The sequence below is a fragment of the Eptatretus burgeri genome, chromosome 16, assembly GCF_056783735.1.
Source record: "Eptatretus burgeri isolate ZD-2024b chromosome 16, Ebu_testis_v1, whole genome shotgun sequence".
NCBI classification, from domain to species: domain Eukaryota; kingdom Metazoa; phylum Chordata; class Myxini; order Myxiniformes; family Myxinidae; genus Eptatretus; species Eptatretus burgeri.
Genome location: NC_140976.1, coordinates 46,751,758 through 46,771,867, shown reverse-complemented (window position 1 = coordinate 46,771,867; position 20,110 = coordinate 46,751,758). Strand labels below are relative to the sequence as shown.

The window sequence follows — 20,110 nt, the reverse complement described above, 5'->3', positions numbered from 1 at the left end:
CACCAGAATCTGGCACCCGGGTTGGGCCCTGGCCACTGCGCAGCCCGGCCGTGATGACTGGAAGCAGCTCCACTCCACTTCCGGCGAGATGGTTCCAAGCTGCGGTATCGTCTTGCTCCAAACCCCATGACATGAATCGCCCTGCACTGAACCCCGTGCTGTGCCCCGGCGACCTGCGGTTGGTGCTGATCAATGTGCCTGCTCCATGGTGCACCACGCGGCTCAAGCGATCCGGCCGCACAGCATGCCTCTGCCTGGCAGCAGCTGCATTGAGGCAGTGGTGCTTAAAGATATCTGCCATCCTTGGGAGACATTTGTGGCCATCGTGGTGAGCGAAGACCGATGGTAAGACGTTATTGTAACCCCATGCGCAGATCCGACCAAAGATCTGTATTATTCGTGCCCCGTTCTATTCAATGAGAAAGTATCATGGCTGCACGTGAGTCCACCATTGTACACGTGGTCAGCGCGGGTCCGCTGCCATTGAGCATGCCCCGTACAGTGTGTGCGGGTCCGCCCACCATCGAGCATGGTGTTCATGGTTATCAGAGGCGGTGGTATAAACGGTGCCAGCCCTGATCTGTGTCGGGGAATTGGGGGGAAAGGATTGGATATAATTATTAAATGGAGATTTAGAAGTGGGTTGGAAAGGGCGCGGCCACGTGCGCTTTGCAGGTTGCCAGCATTTCGGGTGCCGTTTCTTCCATCTCCTCGGTAAGTGTTTGGAAATTATCGCTGTGCGTGCATTTCACAGGCTGTGATTTCCGCAGAGGGGCGTCGTGTTGGGTGTGCTTCGAGTCGCCTGAACAGTGGGTGTGGGGTTATCGCTGTGCTGCATGTGCGTTTGGCAGGTTGCGGTTTCTGCAGAGGGGTATCTGGCGTAATGCCTGCTTGGCCTTCGCTGAGGACCCATCTCACAGCAAAGGGTGCACATGGCTGGGATTTACCTCAGGAATAAGAGTAGGAGAGTAGAAAATAAGAATAGGAATGAGTGCAGAGATCAAATCAGACCGAGCTATGAAGTTTACACAATGCACTGTCCCTTTATCCCGCTAGACAAAAGGGAAGGGTCTGTCTGAATGTATATTTATGGAATCACTGTCTAGGGACCGCTGTATGATGGTTGCTATTGCTTTGGAGGGATGCGGTTCCCAGAACCGCAACAATATAAATGTCAACAAAGATGAGGAATGTTTGGGTTTGCACGGAACTGATGCAATATACAGATCCATATGGAGAAATGCCACAGCAAGTAATCATCTACCAACCCCCTGAAAATGTGGGAAATGCCAAATTATCTTAAAATGTTTGTTGTTGTTTTATTTTTTGGGGGTTTTCTTGGTGTTGTTGTTGTTGTTGTTCATCCCCGGACAGTTCTCTCAAACAGGCCCGCAGCATGGAGACAGCCAGTTGATCTCCCAAGAGTGACCGAGATATCCTCTACATCCAAGATGATGTTCCCCACCTTTACAAAGCCAGGGCCATGAGAGGAGAGAGAGACAGAGACAGAGACAGAGACAGAGAAAGCTATATATTCCGTGTGCGGATGTAACACATATATATATATATATATATATATATATATATATATATATATATATATATATATATATATACATACATACATATACAGGGTGAGTCAAAAGTAGCGCCTGATTTGTTTTTTTCGGCTGTCAGATTCTTTCTGGGAAGTCATGTTGTTAATAATTGTGTTGCAGATTATTAATTTTCGTAATTTATTTATTTTTGATTTTGTTTTGCAGGTTATTGCTGTGAGTTTGGAAAGTTACTGAATTTGCTCCAAATTGAGCTTAATGGCACAATTAACAGACACAATTGTGTCTACTGGGCTGTGACTAACCCAAGAATGACAGTTAAGAAGGAGGTAAATTTACCTGGAGTGACAGTTTGGGAGCCATATCTCCATTCGGGATAATTGGACCCTTTTCTTTGAGGGAACTGTCACTGCAGAAATTTACCTGGATATGCTGCAAACCTTCTTTTGGCCCAGGGTACAAGATCAGGACTGTTATTTTCAGCATGATGGAGCTCCACCTCATTATGGACGTTATGTTTCGTTAGTTGCTTAATGAAAACTTTCCCAGAAAGTGGATCGGCCACCGCGGTCCGATTGAGTGGCCGGCACGCTCCCCAGACCTTACACCTCCAGATTTCTTTCTTTGGGGGCTCATGAAAGACCTTGTTTATCGTGAAAAGCCTCGTACCATTCAGGATTTGAAGGCTCAAATCACTGCAAAGTTTGAGGAAATTGATATCGAACTCTGCAGACGTGTGTGCCGCTCTGTGCTTGCTCGGCTGCAATTGTGCATCGATCACGAGGGAGAGAACTTTGAAAATTGCAAGTAAAACAGCTTGGTACATTTCCGTAATAATATTTTCTTGAATAAATGGTGAGATAAACATGTCATTCATTTATTTCTACCGTCTTGTACACTGTAATACAAACGGCAAACAAACAATCAAGTGACAGAAATCGGGCGCTACTTCTGACTCACCCTGTATCGATATATATATATATATATATATATATATATATATATATATATATATATATATATATATATATATATATATATACATATATATATATATATATATATATATATATATATATACATATACATATATATATATATATATATATATATGGAAATGGGTCGATCCATAGGGACTGATCAGTGCTCTGACCATGGCCATGCCTCTCTGAGAAATCTGGGCAGCAGAAAAGAGTGGGGAAGATTTGGCCCCCGACTTGCGTTGTGGGGGTGTGGGGGGCGTTTACAACCATCACGAAAAGGCATCCCCAATAGTTGTACATTTGGTGTTGGTATTGTGAACTTCTCCAAACCTACTTTCCCTTTTCTCCGCAATTTCGTCAAATTTTCACCCACCCCTCATCCACCACCCCTCCCCTCCCACACACATCCACACACATGTCCCCAAACCTGAATTTGGTATGATTTGAATCAGTATATTCAACCTATTCTGTGCTGCAATTTATAAACAGCAAGTGTTACTTGTGCTTTCCAAATTGTGTGTACACACAAGGAGTGGGATGAACAAAGTGATTCCTTTATTGGGTTTTTTTTTGTCGCTCATGGACAATGGTGACAAAGGCAACTCGAAACCTTTGCATTGAGATGTCCTTGCTGGCAGCATGCTCCAATGATAGGTGTATCAAGAGGAAGTTTTAATTTTGAGGGGTGTCTTTCAAGATGACAATGCTCTAGTCTACAAGGCACATCTTGTCACCAGGTGGTGTGAGGAACATGAGGACGAAGTTTCTGTGCTTCACATCTTCACACACATGTGTGTGAAGAAGATGGAATATCTTCCACCCACCATTTTAAGTTGAGTGGCACTGTGATTGGTCACGTGATAGCATCACTCCATGCTTTCAAAATGGCTGCCCCTCCAGATGTGCATACAAAGCAGAGAATAATTATTCGATTTCTTACTTTGGAAGAGGTTCCTCCAGTGGCTATTCATCGGCATTTAAAGAATGTGTATGGTGGCTCTACCATTGATGTGAGCACTGTTAGACATTGGGCAAACCGTTTCAAGAGTGGGAATCAATATCAAAGACAAGCCTCAAAGCAGTCAGTCTGCAACCGCAGTGACACTGGAAAAAAGAAGCACCTCCTTCCAAATTTCCAGTTTTTCCTTCCTGAGAGTTTGTTTCTCCCTCTTGTCTACCTGTGCATCCTCCCATACCCCTCATCCCTCCCCACATCACTCAATTGTACAAGTCTCCCTCTATTTTGTCCTTCAACCCTGCTGTCGGTGTTTTCCCCATCTTTCTGCTGCTCCTTTCGGTTCTGTTACATCCTGATCTGTTCTGTGTTCTGGCTCTTCCTCGAGGCTTTCTACGGCTGTAAGGTTTTCCAAAAAAAAAAAAACTATCTCATTTGAGTTTGTTCTGTTGATTTGTTTTGTGGCTTATTTCCAGGAGGTACATAATCTCATATCTTGCCTCTTCATGACATTTTCCAGAGTCTTATTGAATAATGAATTATTTATCCATTTGTAGAAATCTTTTCAAGTCGGCAATGCCTGATGTATTTGAAGAATTTATAAAGACTTTCCTCAGCAAAGATTTATACAGTATATTTCCTGCTCATTCTTTTACTTTACCTGGACGAGCTCTGGAAGCCTCTCTGAAAGTTATAAAAGTGAAACTCAAGCTCATAAACAAGATAGACATGATGTCAATGTTTGAAATGTCTGAAAGAGCCAGAATCTATAATGTGCATAAAGAATCAAATTGTCAAATGTACTTTGATGCCAACAATCTTTATGGATGTACAATCTCTCAGTGCATACCACCAGGAGGATTTGAATGGGAAGATGAAGATGAGTTTGATATGATTCTAAAGAATATAATGAAGAGGACAAATGAGGATTCATATTAAAACAAAGCCACAAAATTGGGCTGGCATGATGGCCGAGGCTGGCACTCTCCTCAAAATTGCCAAGCCTCGGCTGGAATCTCGGCCCAGTTATTAACGGTCATGCTGGTGTTTCACACGCATGGAGATTCATCAGTGTGTGTGTGCTGTTCCTCAGTTGGACGTTAAACAGACCCCAGTGTCCTTCATGAAGAGTAGGCGAGCTATTGCTGGCACTCTGAACAAATTCCAAATTCCTGTCCTAACTATTGCTGGGAAGGTAATGGCAAACCACCCAGTACAACCCTTTCTCAGGAAGCTGCTTCAGCGGCACCAGTGCTCTGTGAAAAGTATGGTACATCAGAGGAGAGTGAGAGACAGACAGACAGACAGACCAACTTATTTGAAGTTTATCTACAATACATAAATATCTCTGATTTGTTTCTCAAAAGATTCCTCCATATATGGAATGATTTAGCAATGACCAAAACTCTGTTGACTTTTTTTCAATCATACAACATGTCAAAGCTCCCAATCATAATCGAGGCCAAACATTAGACCTTGTTACTACTGGTGATGTTCCTATTTCTGATCCTTATGTGTTGGACCTTGATATTTCTGACCATGTGGCTGTGATGCTGGACCTGTCCATTTCTCCACCTATGTCTTGTCCTCGGTGTGGCTTGACATTCCAAAACCTGAGTTATGTCAACCCAGGTTTCTTCTCAGATTCCATTTGCTCCTTTTTCTCACTGTCATGTGGCAAAATAGCCCTAAAGAAGATGGTTGACTTGCACAACCATACTCTTCGTGATAACTGAGAAAACGTTGCCCCTGAAAAGTCCCATGGGGTAACATTCTGCCACTTATCCCAGTAGTTCACTGATCATCTTTGTGAAATGACGTCCCTGGGGCGTAAGATTGTGTGCAGGTGGAGAAAGTCAGACCTGCAGTCTTGTAAAGAACATCAACTTACTCTGCCACCCTAAAGGAAGCCAGATCCTCCTTTCACGCCAACCTGATAAATAGCGGCTATAATAACCCTGGACATATTTTTTCTACCATAAACCATTTTCTGAAGTTCTCTGATTCCTCGTCCTTTGTACCCATTACTGCAGATTATAACCGTTTTTTAGATTTTTTATTATTTTTTACAACAAAAATTGCCGGAATCAGACAGCAAACAAGGTCCACTAATAATAGCTTAATCCCCCTGACTGTTCCAACCCTTTACACTGGTCCATCCCTAAGCATCCTTGTTGATGAAATCTTCCAGTTGCTTACTCGATCCTATTCCAACATTTCTACTGAAATCATGTTGATTTGCCATTTCCCCTATTGTCACCAATATAATTAATCAATAAATCACTTTGAACTGGTGCAGTGCCATCTTCCCTCAAATCCACAGCAATCACCCACCTTCTTAAAAAAACACAATCTTGACCATGAGGTCCTCTACAATTAAAGGCCCATCTCTAATCTACCTTTTTTTCTTCTTTTTTTTTTTTTTTAATCTATAGTGTTAGAAAAGGTGGTGGCCTCTCAGTTGCAGTCTTATCTGGATTCCAACCAACTTTGAGGAATTTCAGTCTGGTGTTAGACCTGCGCACAGTACAGAAACTGCCCGAGTTAAGATGGTCAATGACCTCATGGTTATCGATTCTGGCTCCCCCAGCCTCCTCATTTTGCTTGATCTGAGTGCGGCTTTCGACACCATGGATCATAAAATCCTCTTGCAGCGCCTAAAGGACCTCATAGGTCTTTCTGGCACAGCCTTAAAGTGGTGGACAAGGACAAATTAATTCGATTTTTGTGAAGATCCGACTCCGGATACGAGAATTTTTTAATTTTTAAAGTGATTCTTCACCATTGAGAGGTCGGGCCAAAAATGATATATAGCATGTTATTTCAAAAATGTAATGGGCCCAATATGTTCTCGTGGCTCAGGCATTGCATGGCGGAGGTGTGCACTCTACTGAGTACCCTTCTCGCTTCTTATGTATTCTATTAACTATCAGAGTACCTGCCCTTTGAGTGATTTGTTCTGAGCATGCAACACGTTCTTCTGACACATAACTTTATTTGGGCGATGTATAGGCAACTGATAGTTGCCTATACATTGCCTCAATAACTCCTGGAAAAAAAACCCATGTTAAGTGCATGAAGCAAAAACAAACCTACTGCTTCTAATTCAAGACGTCACTGTACTGGAAAACGTGGGGACAGGAATACTGTACGTAATGGGTGGGATTTGTAATGCCCTGCCCCATGTGGAGGCAGCTCCACACGACACACATTTCCATGGAGAATTTGCTTCACCCTCCTCCCCTCTCAAGACCACCGGCAAAGATAAAAACACCCCAATACATGAATTGGGGGTCATGCTGATCTTGTACAGCAAATCTGAATGTAATTGGACCAGAACTGTAGGAGCAGTCATGTGACAAATATACAAATTAACACTAGTCTATGAATTATGGTAAGGATTGTGTCCAATTTCATGCAATTTTTTTCATGCAAGAAGCTAAACTTCTCAGAAAAAAAATTTGATCAATTGTTTTGCACCAGCAATGCCCTAGTGCATGCAACAGTTTTCTACATGTCTGTGTCCGACATACACATTATGCGATAATTGCAGGTTCGAGTTGGTAGGACGTGTGAGTATTAATTTTTCATGTGACACCACCTGAACAGTCAGCCCTATTTGGAAATATTTGGTAGCAAAAAGTGTGCAAGACGTGGAAAAATAATGTCATGAAAGGAGAATTTGAAATCCCCAGCGATTGTGGTTGGGGGTGAAATCACAAATAAAATACTAAGGGGGCACAATATGTACCTTCTCCCAATGCAGTTAGGGTTAAGCATTTGATTGTTTTACCCAATTATTTTATTAACAGATCTGAATAAAATTTTGAAAATTGTGAAAGATTCGCAGAATTATTTTGAGGTTTATAAAAGTTCATATTAAAACTATGATTAAAGCCGAAGTCACATTTGCTCTCCAGCTAGGATACGGCGGCCGTACGCCCCCTGAATTGACAAACGTGCGGCGGCCGCAGAGTTTCTGAGGTGGCCTCAGGGTGGCCCAACGCCATATGGCTATCTTTTACAGGCCATAGGGGTCGCCGTGGAATTATAGCACGGAGTTATAACTTTTTTCATTTCTACGTTGGCCGTAGCAATTCGACAAGCCAAGCTGTGACGTAGATCTGTTCCACGTCGACCGTATGCAGGGCGTACGGTGGGCTTGCATTATTCGTGCGGCTGCCGTAGGCTCTAATCAATGAAAAATGAATTTTGCCAACCCCCAAAAAATTACGGCGCCCACACTATTTCCACGGTTGCCATAGGGTAGTCCGCAGGCGTCCGTGTTCAACGTACGATGGCCTTGCAGTCTGTGTGACTACCTGCGGGCAACACAGGGTCGACGCACGGTTCCCCTACGCCTGCCGTGCGTCCTACGTACGGCCTCCGTGGCAGTCTGCATCGACCGTGCGTCCACCGTGCGCTACTGCTGGAGATCGGAGTATAGGTGTTTGCCTATACTCCGAACTGGTATATTCAGATATATATATATATATATATATATATATATATATATATATATATATATATATATATATATATATATATATATATATATATATATATATATATATATATATATATATATTATATTCAGTTATATATACTGGTATAGTCCGAACTGTAATATTTTTATTTCAGTAAAAAAGAACTGGTATATATACCCACTCGATACCGTCCGTCTGGCCGCATATTCGCCTTAGGGCCCCCTGCGGTCGCCTTGCGGGCACCTTGAGGCTATCTTGCGTCTGCCTTGAAAATTCTATGGCCGCCGCAGGGACGCCCTAAGGTCACCGTGCAACATCAAATCAAAGACTGTACGGCACCCCCACGTTTTCGGTCTCCACAATTTCTAAATACGCCGTGCGGCTCCCCGAAAAATAAAAACATATGTGACTGTACATTGTGTGACCGTGGAAATACTGCGGCCGTCCTCGAATTGTTAGTGGCCATAGATTTTGTAGACCCTACGGCTACCGTGCCAAATGTGACTTAGGCCCAACCGCTCCTCTATTTCCCGGTCTGTAATAATGATCTCTGACTTTAATCTGATTTTCATCTTGGAGAAGTCTTATTTTCAAGTATGACAGATTGTTGCTGCATTAAAATTTCACAAGTTCCCTGACCACAACTTTCCTTCAACCTGATTTTCTTCTCAAATATATTCCTGACCGATGATATTATTGGACATGCAGCTAAATTTCGGAGTGGTGCAGGTGGTGTGTAGATATTGTCTTTAATTTTGTGGCATTGTAAAACACACACATACACACACACACACACACGCTTGAGGAGCAGTCAAATATTTTTGTATTCATTTCATCTCTGCTTTCACAGTGCAGTTCTATTTTATCACATCTGTGATAAGTAAGTTTGATGTCCTCATTGTTGCGTTGAGAATTGTTACATATAAATTCGAAGAGTAAATTTGTCATTTATGATTCCGCATGTGCGTGTGCGCGTGCACGCATGTTTGTTTGTTGCTATAACAGGTATGATTTTGTGGCAATATACGATGGATCAAATCAATCATCAGAACTTCTGGGAAGGTTCTGTGGGAAGATAGCTCCAACTCCTCTCATCTCTTCTGGTGCAAATGTCCTTATCCAGTTCCACTCTGATTATGCCAGCCAGGGTGCAGGCTTCCTACTTCGTTATGAAATATACGAGTCAGGTGGGTTGCTCTTTTGTTTCAAATGTTACTACAATGTGAAGTATGGCACTACTGTTATTTGGTTGAGAATATCCCAACAAGCTTGGAAGTCATGTGAAGTTCAATTAATGTAGTCTATGAAGTGCCATGAAAAAAACAGGGGATGAGAAGATTGTTGTGAATTTGGGATTGTGATGGGTCAAGTGTAAATATGATACATACCTGTGATCTATGCTACCATTCCCACTAATGCACATATCCTCACCTATATCTCCAAAACTCTCCCTTTCCCCTTTCCAAGCCCCACATCACTCCATCACAATACCTCACTCCTCATCCCTACTCTAAACGCTGCTTCTCTATGAAATGTGATGAGCTGGATTTTGGATTATGTTTTGGACAAGTTGAAATTTGATTATTTATCATGCTGTTATAATTATACGTGCACTAATTGCATTATTTATCACACTTGATCGATATTTTTTACATTTAAAAAATAACTATTGTGCTCAAAGTAATTCTGTTTTTCTGATCTATTACGACTTCCTTAATGCTTCCAATTATTCCCACTTTCTTGTGGGATCGACTGGGGAATGTTTTCACGTGGGATCTCTCGTATCTTGATTTAACCATACCATTTCTTGATTTAAGTATCTTTATTGAGCAGAGATGAAATGACAAACCTCTCTTGATGCTCTTGTCTGAGCATATCATTTTGAGATTGTAGTAGATTAAATTTTCAAAGGTTTTTTTTTTACATCCTCAAACTTATTTGTATTATCTACTTTTGTTTTCGTTGTTTCTTCAATAAGGCTTATTTGATCCTCACATTCATGATGTTTTCCATTTAAATAGCAAGGCTGTGATTTTCTCTTTCATACCAGTAAAAGGTGGCGGTAGCCCATAAAACCCCACCAACTTAAATGTCTCAACACTTATGTTTATCTTAACTATTAAATATCTCAACACTTATGGATATATACTGTATATCCATAAGGGAGGCTGTCAATTCCATTTTCGAAAATAAACCTCTTCATCAAAAGCTTCCAATGCCTTCTTATTAACCTCCTCTGAACATAATTGATGGTTATAACTTCTTATTGTATTCATTTTTCAATACTCTTCTTTCTTAAAGGTTAAACAGTTTTAATAATGTTCAAAGTTTAATGTTTCTTTAATTACATTTTTATTTACCCCCTTTAACTTTTTATCACACTTTTCAATATTGTTACGGCTGTGGAAATTCGCATTACACCATAAAGGGCCCTCAGGTGAGATATCTCCATAGGTATATGTGTAGTTAGCCCAACCCCGTTGTATAGAGGGAATTTATGTGATCCATTCGGGCTGCGATCCTCCAGTTCGTCGTTTTTCTTTCCCTATCTTTGATTTCAAATGAACAAAAACTGCCAAGGATGCTGGAGGGCTTTTCCTGCCATTCTTCTAACTACCTCTCACGCTTGGTGTGAGGGAAGGGGGGAAGGGCGGCTCGCCGCCGATTGGTGGATGGACAGCGTGAGGCGGTCGGGATGAGGGAACGCCCCTTTTCGAGAATCCTCTCGAAGGAGGGTGGAGCCAAAAACGGGGCGGAGTGAAGGGCAGAGCCCCGCGCTATAAAAGTCGGACACGGGCGGGGCGCGTTCTCTCCTTCTTCCTGCGCTCTCCCTCTTCCTCTCGCTCTCTCCCTGACTCGTGAAACTCGTCTAAAGTCGTTGTTGGGTCATCGCCGAGCTGTGTTGTCGTGGTCGAGTGCCTCCACGTCGGTGTGGAGCTCGTGGAACTCGCGGAGCCCGAGGAGCTCGTTGAAGTCGAGCTGTGTCGTCGTTGAGTCGGCAGTGGAGGACGGCGGAGGAGACGGAGCTCGGAGTGGAGGTCGTGGGCGGAGGACTCAACGGCCGCACCAAGGGAAGTCCTTTCTTTTCTTTGGGTTTGTGTAAATGACTGTGGGTGGTGCCTGTCCGACAAGTAGAACTGTTTAAGTGTTGCCGTGTGTACGTGTATTCGGTTTTAACTCTTCTTTCGCTTTATATGTCCATTTTGATTATTCTGACTGTAAATATGTGCCTTCCGTGCTGGTCTGTGTGAATTAAACGTGCTTGTGTGAACTTGTTCCCCCGTTTCGCTGCGTCCTTTCCTTTATTTGACTCTCCATCCTGCTTCACGTAAGGGGTTCGTAGTGGGTGCAACATCCCGGTAATTAATTGGAACCGTCAAAGCCGACGATAACACTGCTCGGTTATCACTGTAGCACGGAACAGACCGCTTAAGCGGTTCATGTCCAGAGTCGGCCTGTGGTGTGGTACGATCGCCCGGTCGACCATTCGCGCAGGTACTTAGGTAGATCGAATTTGGTGAGCAACCCAATCCTGCGCAGGTGGGCAATTGGCACGATCGTGGTGAGGTTAAACCCCCACCCGTGACTAGCTCCCGGCGTTGTTCCGAGAGGGTCACGACTGAATTGTCCGTTCCGGTGGGCGAGGCAGCCACCATTCGAGTCGAGCGGCCGATCGCACGCCGGCGGGCACGAGTTCGCAACAATATTATTATCAATATATTTACAAGCACAAGCCTTTGCTCTCAAATCCACAAATTCAATAATTATTATCTTTCCACCCAATTCATCTTTAAACTTTCTAATAACCTTTTTATTCTTTGGATAGAATAATTTGCCATCTCATTTATCATTGCTTGAATCATAAATATCAACATCCTGAGACATATCCTTGTAAATATCTTCAGTATTGATTTTCAAAATAAAAATATCTGTATCCACACAAAGCAGATTAATATTCTTCACATTTAAGCTGTTGTAAAAATAGTCATCCATTAACAACTTTGAAACATCAAGAATTATTGTTCCTATATAAACAGGTTTATCCATTTCAATACTCTCTTTAATCATGAATAGCATAAAAGTTCTCTGAAAACACCTCCACTCTTTGAAAACTTGGTTTATTAATTAATTTGGATGCTTGTTTCCAAGATGTAGCAAGTTTTATGTTTTGTCTATTCCTCACATTTTCCATAATCTTTCCAAATACTGCATTATTCATGAGTTTATAAAAGTGTCAAAGGACAGAGGAGCTCATTGTGAGCCAACAGCCATCCATATCTAGTGCCCAACTGTGTCTGTGGATGTCTTCCTGCAGTTGGGTTACTTTTTGGGGGGAGGATGGTGGCAGAATTTGCACTCCCGCCACCGTTAAACCCTTCACTTCGCAAAACATGAAAATGCAAAGAAATCTGAAAACCCACTCCGTGGGAGTACCTCCTGTGCAGCTGCCCTCCACAGGGCAGCTCACCAGATGATGGGATTGGGCCAAAGCCTTTCGGACCCTCACTCTTTGATGAAAGGAGGAAAACCACGGGGTGACCTTCCCGGGTAAGATTGCGGTAGTGTGTGTCGGGGTGGTACCGAGGTATCGTACACCAGACGGCGATCTCCTTGGGTTACCTGAAGCGGTCACTTTTGGTGGTGCCTGGAATATCCTATCCCTAAGAGAGGATGATCACCTGTCTGTTATCATCTGAGCTCAAGTGTTTAAACATCAGTATTGCAGCACTCTCTGAGGTTCGGAGACTGGAGAGTGGCGAGATCATGGTGGGTGATTACACCTACTATTGGTCTTGTCGCTCTGATGGTGATCATGCCCAAAGAGTTTCTGTAGCTGCGTCCAATAAGCTGACTCCAATGATAATTGAGGTAGCACCAGTCAACGAGCGTATTATAAGACTGAAGATTCGTCACTCCTTGGGTGTCACTTCCCTGGTCTCTGAATATGCTCGAACTGAAGCGAGTTATCTCACAATGAAGGACGTATTCTCTGCCATGCTCGAGTCTGTGGTTGATCATCACCACAGGCGAGATGCTCTTCTAGTTTTGGGGGATTTCAATGCATCGACTGGAACTGATAGGGATGGTTATGAGACGTGTGTTGGTCCTCATGGGTCTGGAACTGTGAACCAGAATAGCACTAAGTTCCTTGACTTTGCAAAAAGTCATGGACGTTGAGTAGCTGGTTCATGGTTTCAGCACCCACAGGCTTATCGCTGAACTTGATATTCCATCGCTGGTGGTGTGGCAAGGGAGGTTGACCATGTGGTCGCTGAAGGTTACTGGAGGATGATCCAGGACTGCAGGGTCTTCCGCAGTGCTTAGTTCCTCAATACTGACCACAGGCTTGTGGTAGCAACTCTAAAATTGCAGCTTAAATCTGGGAGAATGGTACCATCCCAGCCTAGGCTGGATGTTAGCAATCTCAAGGATGAGTGGACAGCTGAGGAGTTTGCGAACAGGATAAGTGGGCATTTGGGTGGGTGCTTTGGGGAATCCTGAAGAGTTGTGGAGTTTCTTCAAGACCAACATCCTTGATGTTGCTGGTGGATGTCTTGGAACGCACCGTTGGACAAAGAATAATTTTGCATCTCAAGTGACACTGGATACCATTGACAAGAGTGGCAGGGCAAGGATTAATGGCAGAGTTGAGCTGTTCAGGGAGTTGAGGTGTAAAACTCCACATGTGCTGAGGGTGGACAAGGAGGCTGATATGCGAGGAATCTGTGAGGGGGTAGAGCATCACCTGTGGTCAAATGATTCTTGTCCTGCTTCCAGGGGAATTCATGCATTGCGTTCCTCCAAGCCCGTCCCTCGGTGTACTGCAGTCAGAGCGGAGGGTGGTGGGCTCTTGACAGAGGAGTCCGAAGTGAAGGCCTGCTGGGCTGGTTATATTGAGCGGCTGTACCAGGCTGATCCACCAGCTGTGAAATTGAATGTCAGGGATGTTACTATGCCTTTTGCTGACCCTCCATTGAACTGTTGTCCACCTTCGTTTTTGAAAACACAGACTGCGGTGAACCGGTTGAAATTGGGTAAACCTCCTGGGATCTGTGGCATCCATGCCAAACTTCTCAAGGCTGGTATAAATGCTGTACTCGTGTTGTTGCATGCAGGTCTGTGCTCTGCCTGGAACACAAGCATCATCCCAACTGACTGGAAGAGGGGCCTTGTTGTCCCTCTCTGGAAAGGGAAGGGTGATCGCAAAGACTGCAACAACTACCGAGGGTGACGCTGCTCTCAGTGCCGGGCAAGGTCTTTGCTGGGATAATTCTTGATAGGGTTCACCACCTTCTGCATGAACACCAGCATCCAGAGCAGTCAGGATTTACACAAAAGAGGTGAATGATTGACCGTATCCTTGCTCTTCGGGTCGTCACCGAACTCAGACGAGAGTTTTGGCAGAGGCTGCTTACAGTCGATGTTGATCTCTGCAACGCGTTCGATTCAGTGAATCAGGATGCCCTCTGGAGGATTCTTGGTCTTCGTGGGGTGCCACCAAATCTCATCAATCTGATATCTGAACTATACTCTGGTACTGAGTGCTGTGAGGTGTGGTGATACCATCTCTGACTTATTTCCAGTTGTTACTGGAGTTTGTCAGGCATGTGAACTGGCCCCCACACTTCTCAGCACTTGAAGGGACTGTATTCTCGGGAGGATGCTGGAGAGATCAAGTTGTTGTGCATCATTTGGGAATGTCAACATCTCTGACCTTGATTTTGCAGATGATGCAATCATCTTTGTGGAGACTATAGATATCCTTTTGGGGACCCTCAATGTGCTGAATGAGCAGTCGGAGCTGCTGGGATTACAGGCTTCCTGCGTCAAAACTAAGATCCAGGCTTTCAATGACATCTTGGATGCTGCTATCCTGTCTGTAACTGTTTGTGTCAAGGATGATGTTGAGATCACAGAGATATTCACTTACGTTTGCAGTGATGTTCATGTCTCTGCTGACTATGAGCCAGAGGTCAACAGACACCTGGGTCGCGCATGGGGAGTCCTGAAATCACTGGATTAGGGGTACCTAGTGTGAGAGGACCTAATGTGCCGGTACCTGTGTGAGAAGACCAAAGTCCGAATCTTCAGGTCCTTGGTGCTTCCAGTCTTGCTCTATGGATGTGAGACTTAGACAGTCACCAGGGATCTGAGATGAAAACTTAATTCCTTTGGTAACAGGTCTCTTCAGAGAATCATTGGCTATCGCTGGTTGGAATTTGTGTCTAACTCGCGGTTGCTGAGTGAGACTCAAATGCGATTTGTTACCTGCATAGTCCATGAGCGTCAGCTGTGGCTGTATGGAGATGTGGCTCATTTTCCTTCCGCTGATCCTGCTCACCAGATTCTCTCAGGGAGGGAGCCTCTTGAGTGGAAGAAGCCAATGGGCCGACCAAGTGCTTCGTGGTTGCAGCAGGTTGATCAGCATCTCAAGGAAATGGGGATGGGCCAGGCATCTGCCTGGAGGATGGCTTGACGGAGACCCCTGGACTACTGGCGGAAAGTGGACGCAGCGACGCGTTGCTCCAGCGCATGCTCCCATACCTGACTTGACCTGACATTAAGGTCTGATTTCAAGAAGTGTATGTCTAAAAAGATTTTTTTTGAAAATAACGAATCCACTCCCGACCACACTATTATCAACTTCCAGTTCTTGTCTTTGGAGTTCCTCATAAACATCACAAACTAACAAATCTTGGAATGATGTGATAGCGTGAGGGTTTGTTCTCATATTGGGAGTTTCTTCATCACCTCTTTTTCTTTTTTTTTAGAACATGCAATGTCAAAGCTCGTATAAGAGCTACCACACAGAACGTATAACAAGGGGAGCAGGAGACAAGCGGGATGGAGAGGGAAGCACAAAATAGTGGGGAATAGACACTTGAGGAGATCTGTGGAAGGGAGAGGGATGGGGTGGGGTACACGGACACTACAGATGGACACTACAAGGACTTTCAGGAAGGAAAGCAGGAAATTTGAAGAAGGTGGGGTTGGCGTGGATTAACAGCGTAGAAAATATCATGGTTTTGGATGGGGGAAGAGAAGAAATGGTGGTGAACAGCTACTTTAAAGACCTGGAGGGAAGAGTGGGATTGAAAAATCCTTCTTCAGTTTAACCTTCTCTTGTCATATTCAATTTACTCCCACATAAAACTTAAAAGTATTGATTTTGCTCAATGTGTTTTTAATTAGAATATCAATACTTGTTTTAACCATATCAATTGCCTCAATGATTGATGTTGGTGTTGGTTCTTCAACGTGAAACAATCTTATTTTTATATGTCCTTTTAATGCTTCATCAATATTTTCAGTGGAGTTTACAAGTATCCCCTATTGTGTTTTTGTGATTGCAGGTGTTTTTTTATAACTCTTTTTTTCAGACATCCTTAGAGCAGACATCACAATGTTTTGTGTCTCGTTCAAGTGGAGATATTTGTTGGAATAGATTGAATGTGTGTTTGTTGGTTTGAATGTGTTTGTTAGAATATTTATCTTCATGATTACAAGCATCACAATATGTTGTATTCACCATATTTATATAGCTTAACTTTACTTGAAAGAAAATTTTCTTGATGAAAATATTGTGGTAATTTATTGCTTAAAATGTAATTTTATTGATGATCTATCTCTTGGAAGGAGGTTGTTTTGGATTAAAGACCTTATTTTTTTTGTTTTTTTTGTTTTTTCCTTTGTTGATTAAATTGAAACTATTAGTTGGGGGGGTTATTTTAAGCACTAAATTATTACTAAATAAATCGAGAAAATGGATAAAGATACAAAAACTTATGAAAAATCAAAATATTAATTTCATTCCATCACTTCAGAAGAGAATAACTTGATAGAAGATATTCAAAAATATGAGACATGTTAAATTGAAGAAAGACAATTATAATAATTATTGGATAAAAATGATAATGAACCATAATTTTTAAACTCAACAATATCCTTTTGTGGGAAAGCTTCTTTGTTTTCTCCAAAAACGTCATTTAATTATTTTCCTTCATTATGAATCATCTTAACAAAAGTTTCTCCTCTCCTTTTTGCAATATATCCAAAACTGGAGAAGGCAATGAAACATTCAAATGAGAGGATCAAAAACTCTTATGAATGAAACATTGGAAAGAGAAGATACAACTCTTAGGAATCATCAAGATGGAATTTGTTTTTATATTAATAATCTGAAAGATGTAGAATATTGGGTTAGTAATCCTGAAGGAATTTCAAAAAAAGGTCATCTTCATGAAATTGAGATAGGGGAATTGAATGATGTTAATATATCAGAAGAATGTTTTTTTGTTCAATCGTTGTCAAAAATCATTTTAAAATAACCTTTACTATTAAGAAAAAAAAGAAAAGAAAAAAAGAAGCCAATTCTGTTGGCACAAAGAAATATGTCTACATAGATGGTGTTTCAAGAAATTATGAATCAAGATTTTTTTCCTTAATAAATGAGTCATTATACAGCCGAAGATTTTGAAGATGATGAAAGTGATGATGGTATCTCTGTTGGAACAGAAGACAGTTATGATACTGAGAGTTTGTGCTCAAACGAGTTATGAAAGTAGTTTTAGAGATGATGATGATGATGATGATGATAATTACAATAAAAGCACTGATTGTAGTGAAGATTAATTTTATTTGAAGTCAAAACATACAATATATCAGATATTGAACCTTTGAATTATTTGACACTCCATTTGTTAAATTTGAGAATTGTCCTGTGTGTGATAGAGTGGGATTAAGGGGAACTGCCACTGTAAAACTATTTTTTGCTTTTGAATCATTGTTATACATTGCCTTTCTTTGCCGATAACTGGGGTCTGTGTTTGTTCCCATTGCCATATTAGAAATTAAACCGAAAACAGCTCCCCTTCCAATTCTACCACTAAATGAATATCGTGTAAATTTCATCATTTCAGATGTAGCAGACATAATTAACCACTTCATCTTCTTGTGTTCCAATATACAAATGAACACTCTCAAACATTTTCCAGAAGAAATCAGTTACGTTTGTGTTATTTCCAACCGAAGTGGATGTGAATTTACACAACAAGAAACTATCGGCTAGATTCAAATAAGTTGATTATTTATTTCAATACTTTTTGTTCCATTTGTATTCCAGTCTGTTCCTGTTATAGCATTTACCTTCAAATTATCTTCTTTTTCAGGTGGAGTTTGAGATGATAATGGTATCATCCAAATCATAGATACTCTCAATTGCAGCATACTTGTATTTATTTCGTTTTAAAAAAGATAAGATGATAAAACTTTTGAAACCATGATCTGAGTATTTGAATTATTTTCTGTCATTCTTAGGGAGACAACTGAATTTCGCCTTTCTTAATTTATTTTAATGCCTGTAACTTATGAGACTCCTTTTGAGCATTTTTTATACTCTTTATAGCACCCACTACATTTTCCATGGCAGAAGCAGTTGAACCTATTTGGTCTTTATGTTGAAGAATAGTTGAACCGATTGATACCCATTGGAGTATCAATTATCCCATCTCTAAATTGATATCCTACACCCCTTGCCTCTTAGGTTTATAATATCCTCTACCAAGATAAATTCCTTCACCTTTCATATATGGTGAAAGGAGCATCCCATCCCCATCTTTTGTAATCTTTTTATATTTTCCTAACTCGTGTTTCCTCACAATAACCATCATATTTATTTATTGGGAAACTTCACGTAGGTGAATTCTGATGGATGTAATTTCTCCATTGAAGGAAATTATATGATTATCTTGATCGGTTATCCTAAAATTTACTCTGTACATGTTTTTTCCTGACGCAGGTTGATAAACGAGATTTTTTTGTTTCCATATTGAATTTATAACCAATTGGGGTTGAGTATGTGCTGAATGAAAATATTGTATTTGTTCTTATTCCATCATTATAAGCACCATCAATCAAATCACAGTGAATTAATACTAAATTTAAACCTGAAGATATTTGAATGACATTATCACTGTAAAAAAAAAGTCCATTCGTTTCAATCTATTTTGAGGAGAAACCCAATAACTTTCAAAATGAATTGTGAAATCAACCTTGTAGTTATTTTTAAGTTTAATAGTTGATCTTGAAGTCTGTTTTTGAATATATATATATATATTTTTTTTTGGTTCATCACATTGTTCTTTCATAAGGCGAGCTATTTCAGAAGATATTTTGGAAATCTCATATGCTCAGGATGAAACTTATCGTTTTGTGTCCGCTTCCTGGGTTACAACGAAACTTATCGTTTTTCTCTGTGATATTAAACAAGGTATAAGTTTCCAGAGACAATAAAGATGCTTCATATTCTTTTGTGGGGTCAAGTTATAGTGGGTATGGGAATGAAGATGCGTGATCACTCGTCATGAAATTAAAACTGAGGATTCTGTTTCTCATTGATAAGTTTTAAAAAAGTCTGAATATAATTATTATAAATCTCTTCATTCTCTGAAACACCACATTTATTAAATAATCTTGAAAAGAAGATAACACAAATCATTTTTCTTCCAACATTCAGTGGTCGTAATTCTACCATTTTCTTATCTATAAATATAAATACTTCTTTATCATCTTTCAAAAATAAAATAAAAATTCTCATTAGCATTTACAATGGATGATATTTTTTCATTTTCATCATGACAGAGAATTAAACTCATTTAACATGGGATAAAATATCTTTGTTGTGACATTTATTAATTATTTTCACATTCATGAACTGGTCTAAAATGGCTGATACCTCAATCAAACAATTGTTGTTTCCTGCCTTCTTAACAATAAGTCCTGGTATTAACTATCTATTATTAATTAATATTAATATTATTAATATTATTAATATTAATATTAATCCTAAATTCATATTATTTATTAATATTAATACTAAATTAATATTATTAATAACAATCTATTAACTAATTGTGATTGGTCCTTTGGAAGAAAACTAACACCTGAACTCAGCTTACTCAAAGCATATATAATACGTTTCTCCTTCTCATTCTTCTTACTTTTACCACCAAAAGAAATTCCATAATCAAGTGAGTTGAGTAAATCAATATATACCTTCTCATCCTCATTTTTTATATTCAACAGTTCATCAAAATAACTTGAACCTTGGATAACATCTTTTGTTGGAAT

The 20,110-nt window shown here is 40.9% G+C and overlaps 1 protein-coding gene across 5 annotated transcripts in view; it reads left to right on the top strand.

The window, feature by feature from the left end:
* The window catches only part of LOC147011022 (neuropilin-2-like), a 300,172-nt gene that overhangs the window by 140,880 nt on the left and 139,182 nt on the right, over positions 1-20,110 (top strand). For all 5 annotated transcript variants that reach the window (XM_085859784.1, XM_085859785.1, XM_085859787.1 and 2 more), the window contains exon 3: positions 8,987-9,168. In XM_085859784.1, the coding sequence (XP_085715910.1) occupies positions 8,987-9,168 (182 nt within the window). The remainder of the gene's footprint in view (positions 1-8,986; positions 9,169-20,110) is intronic.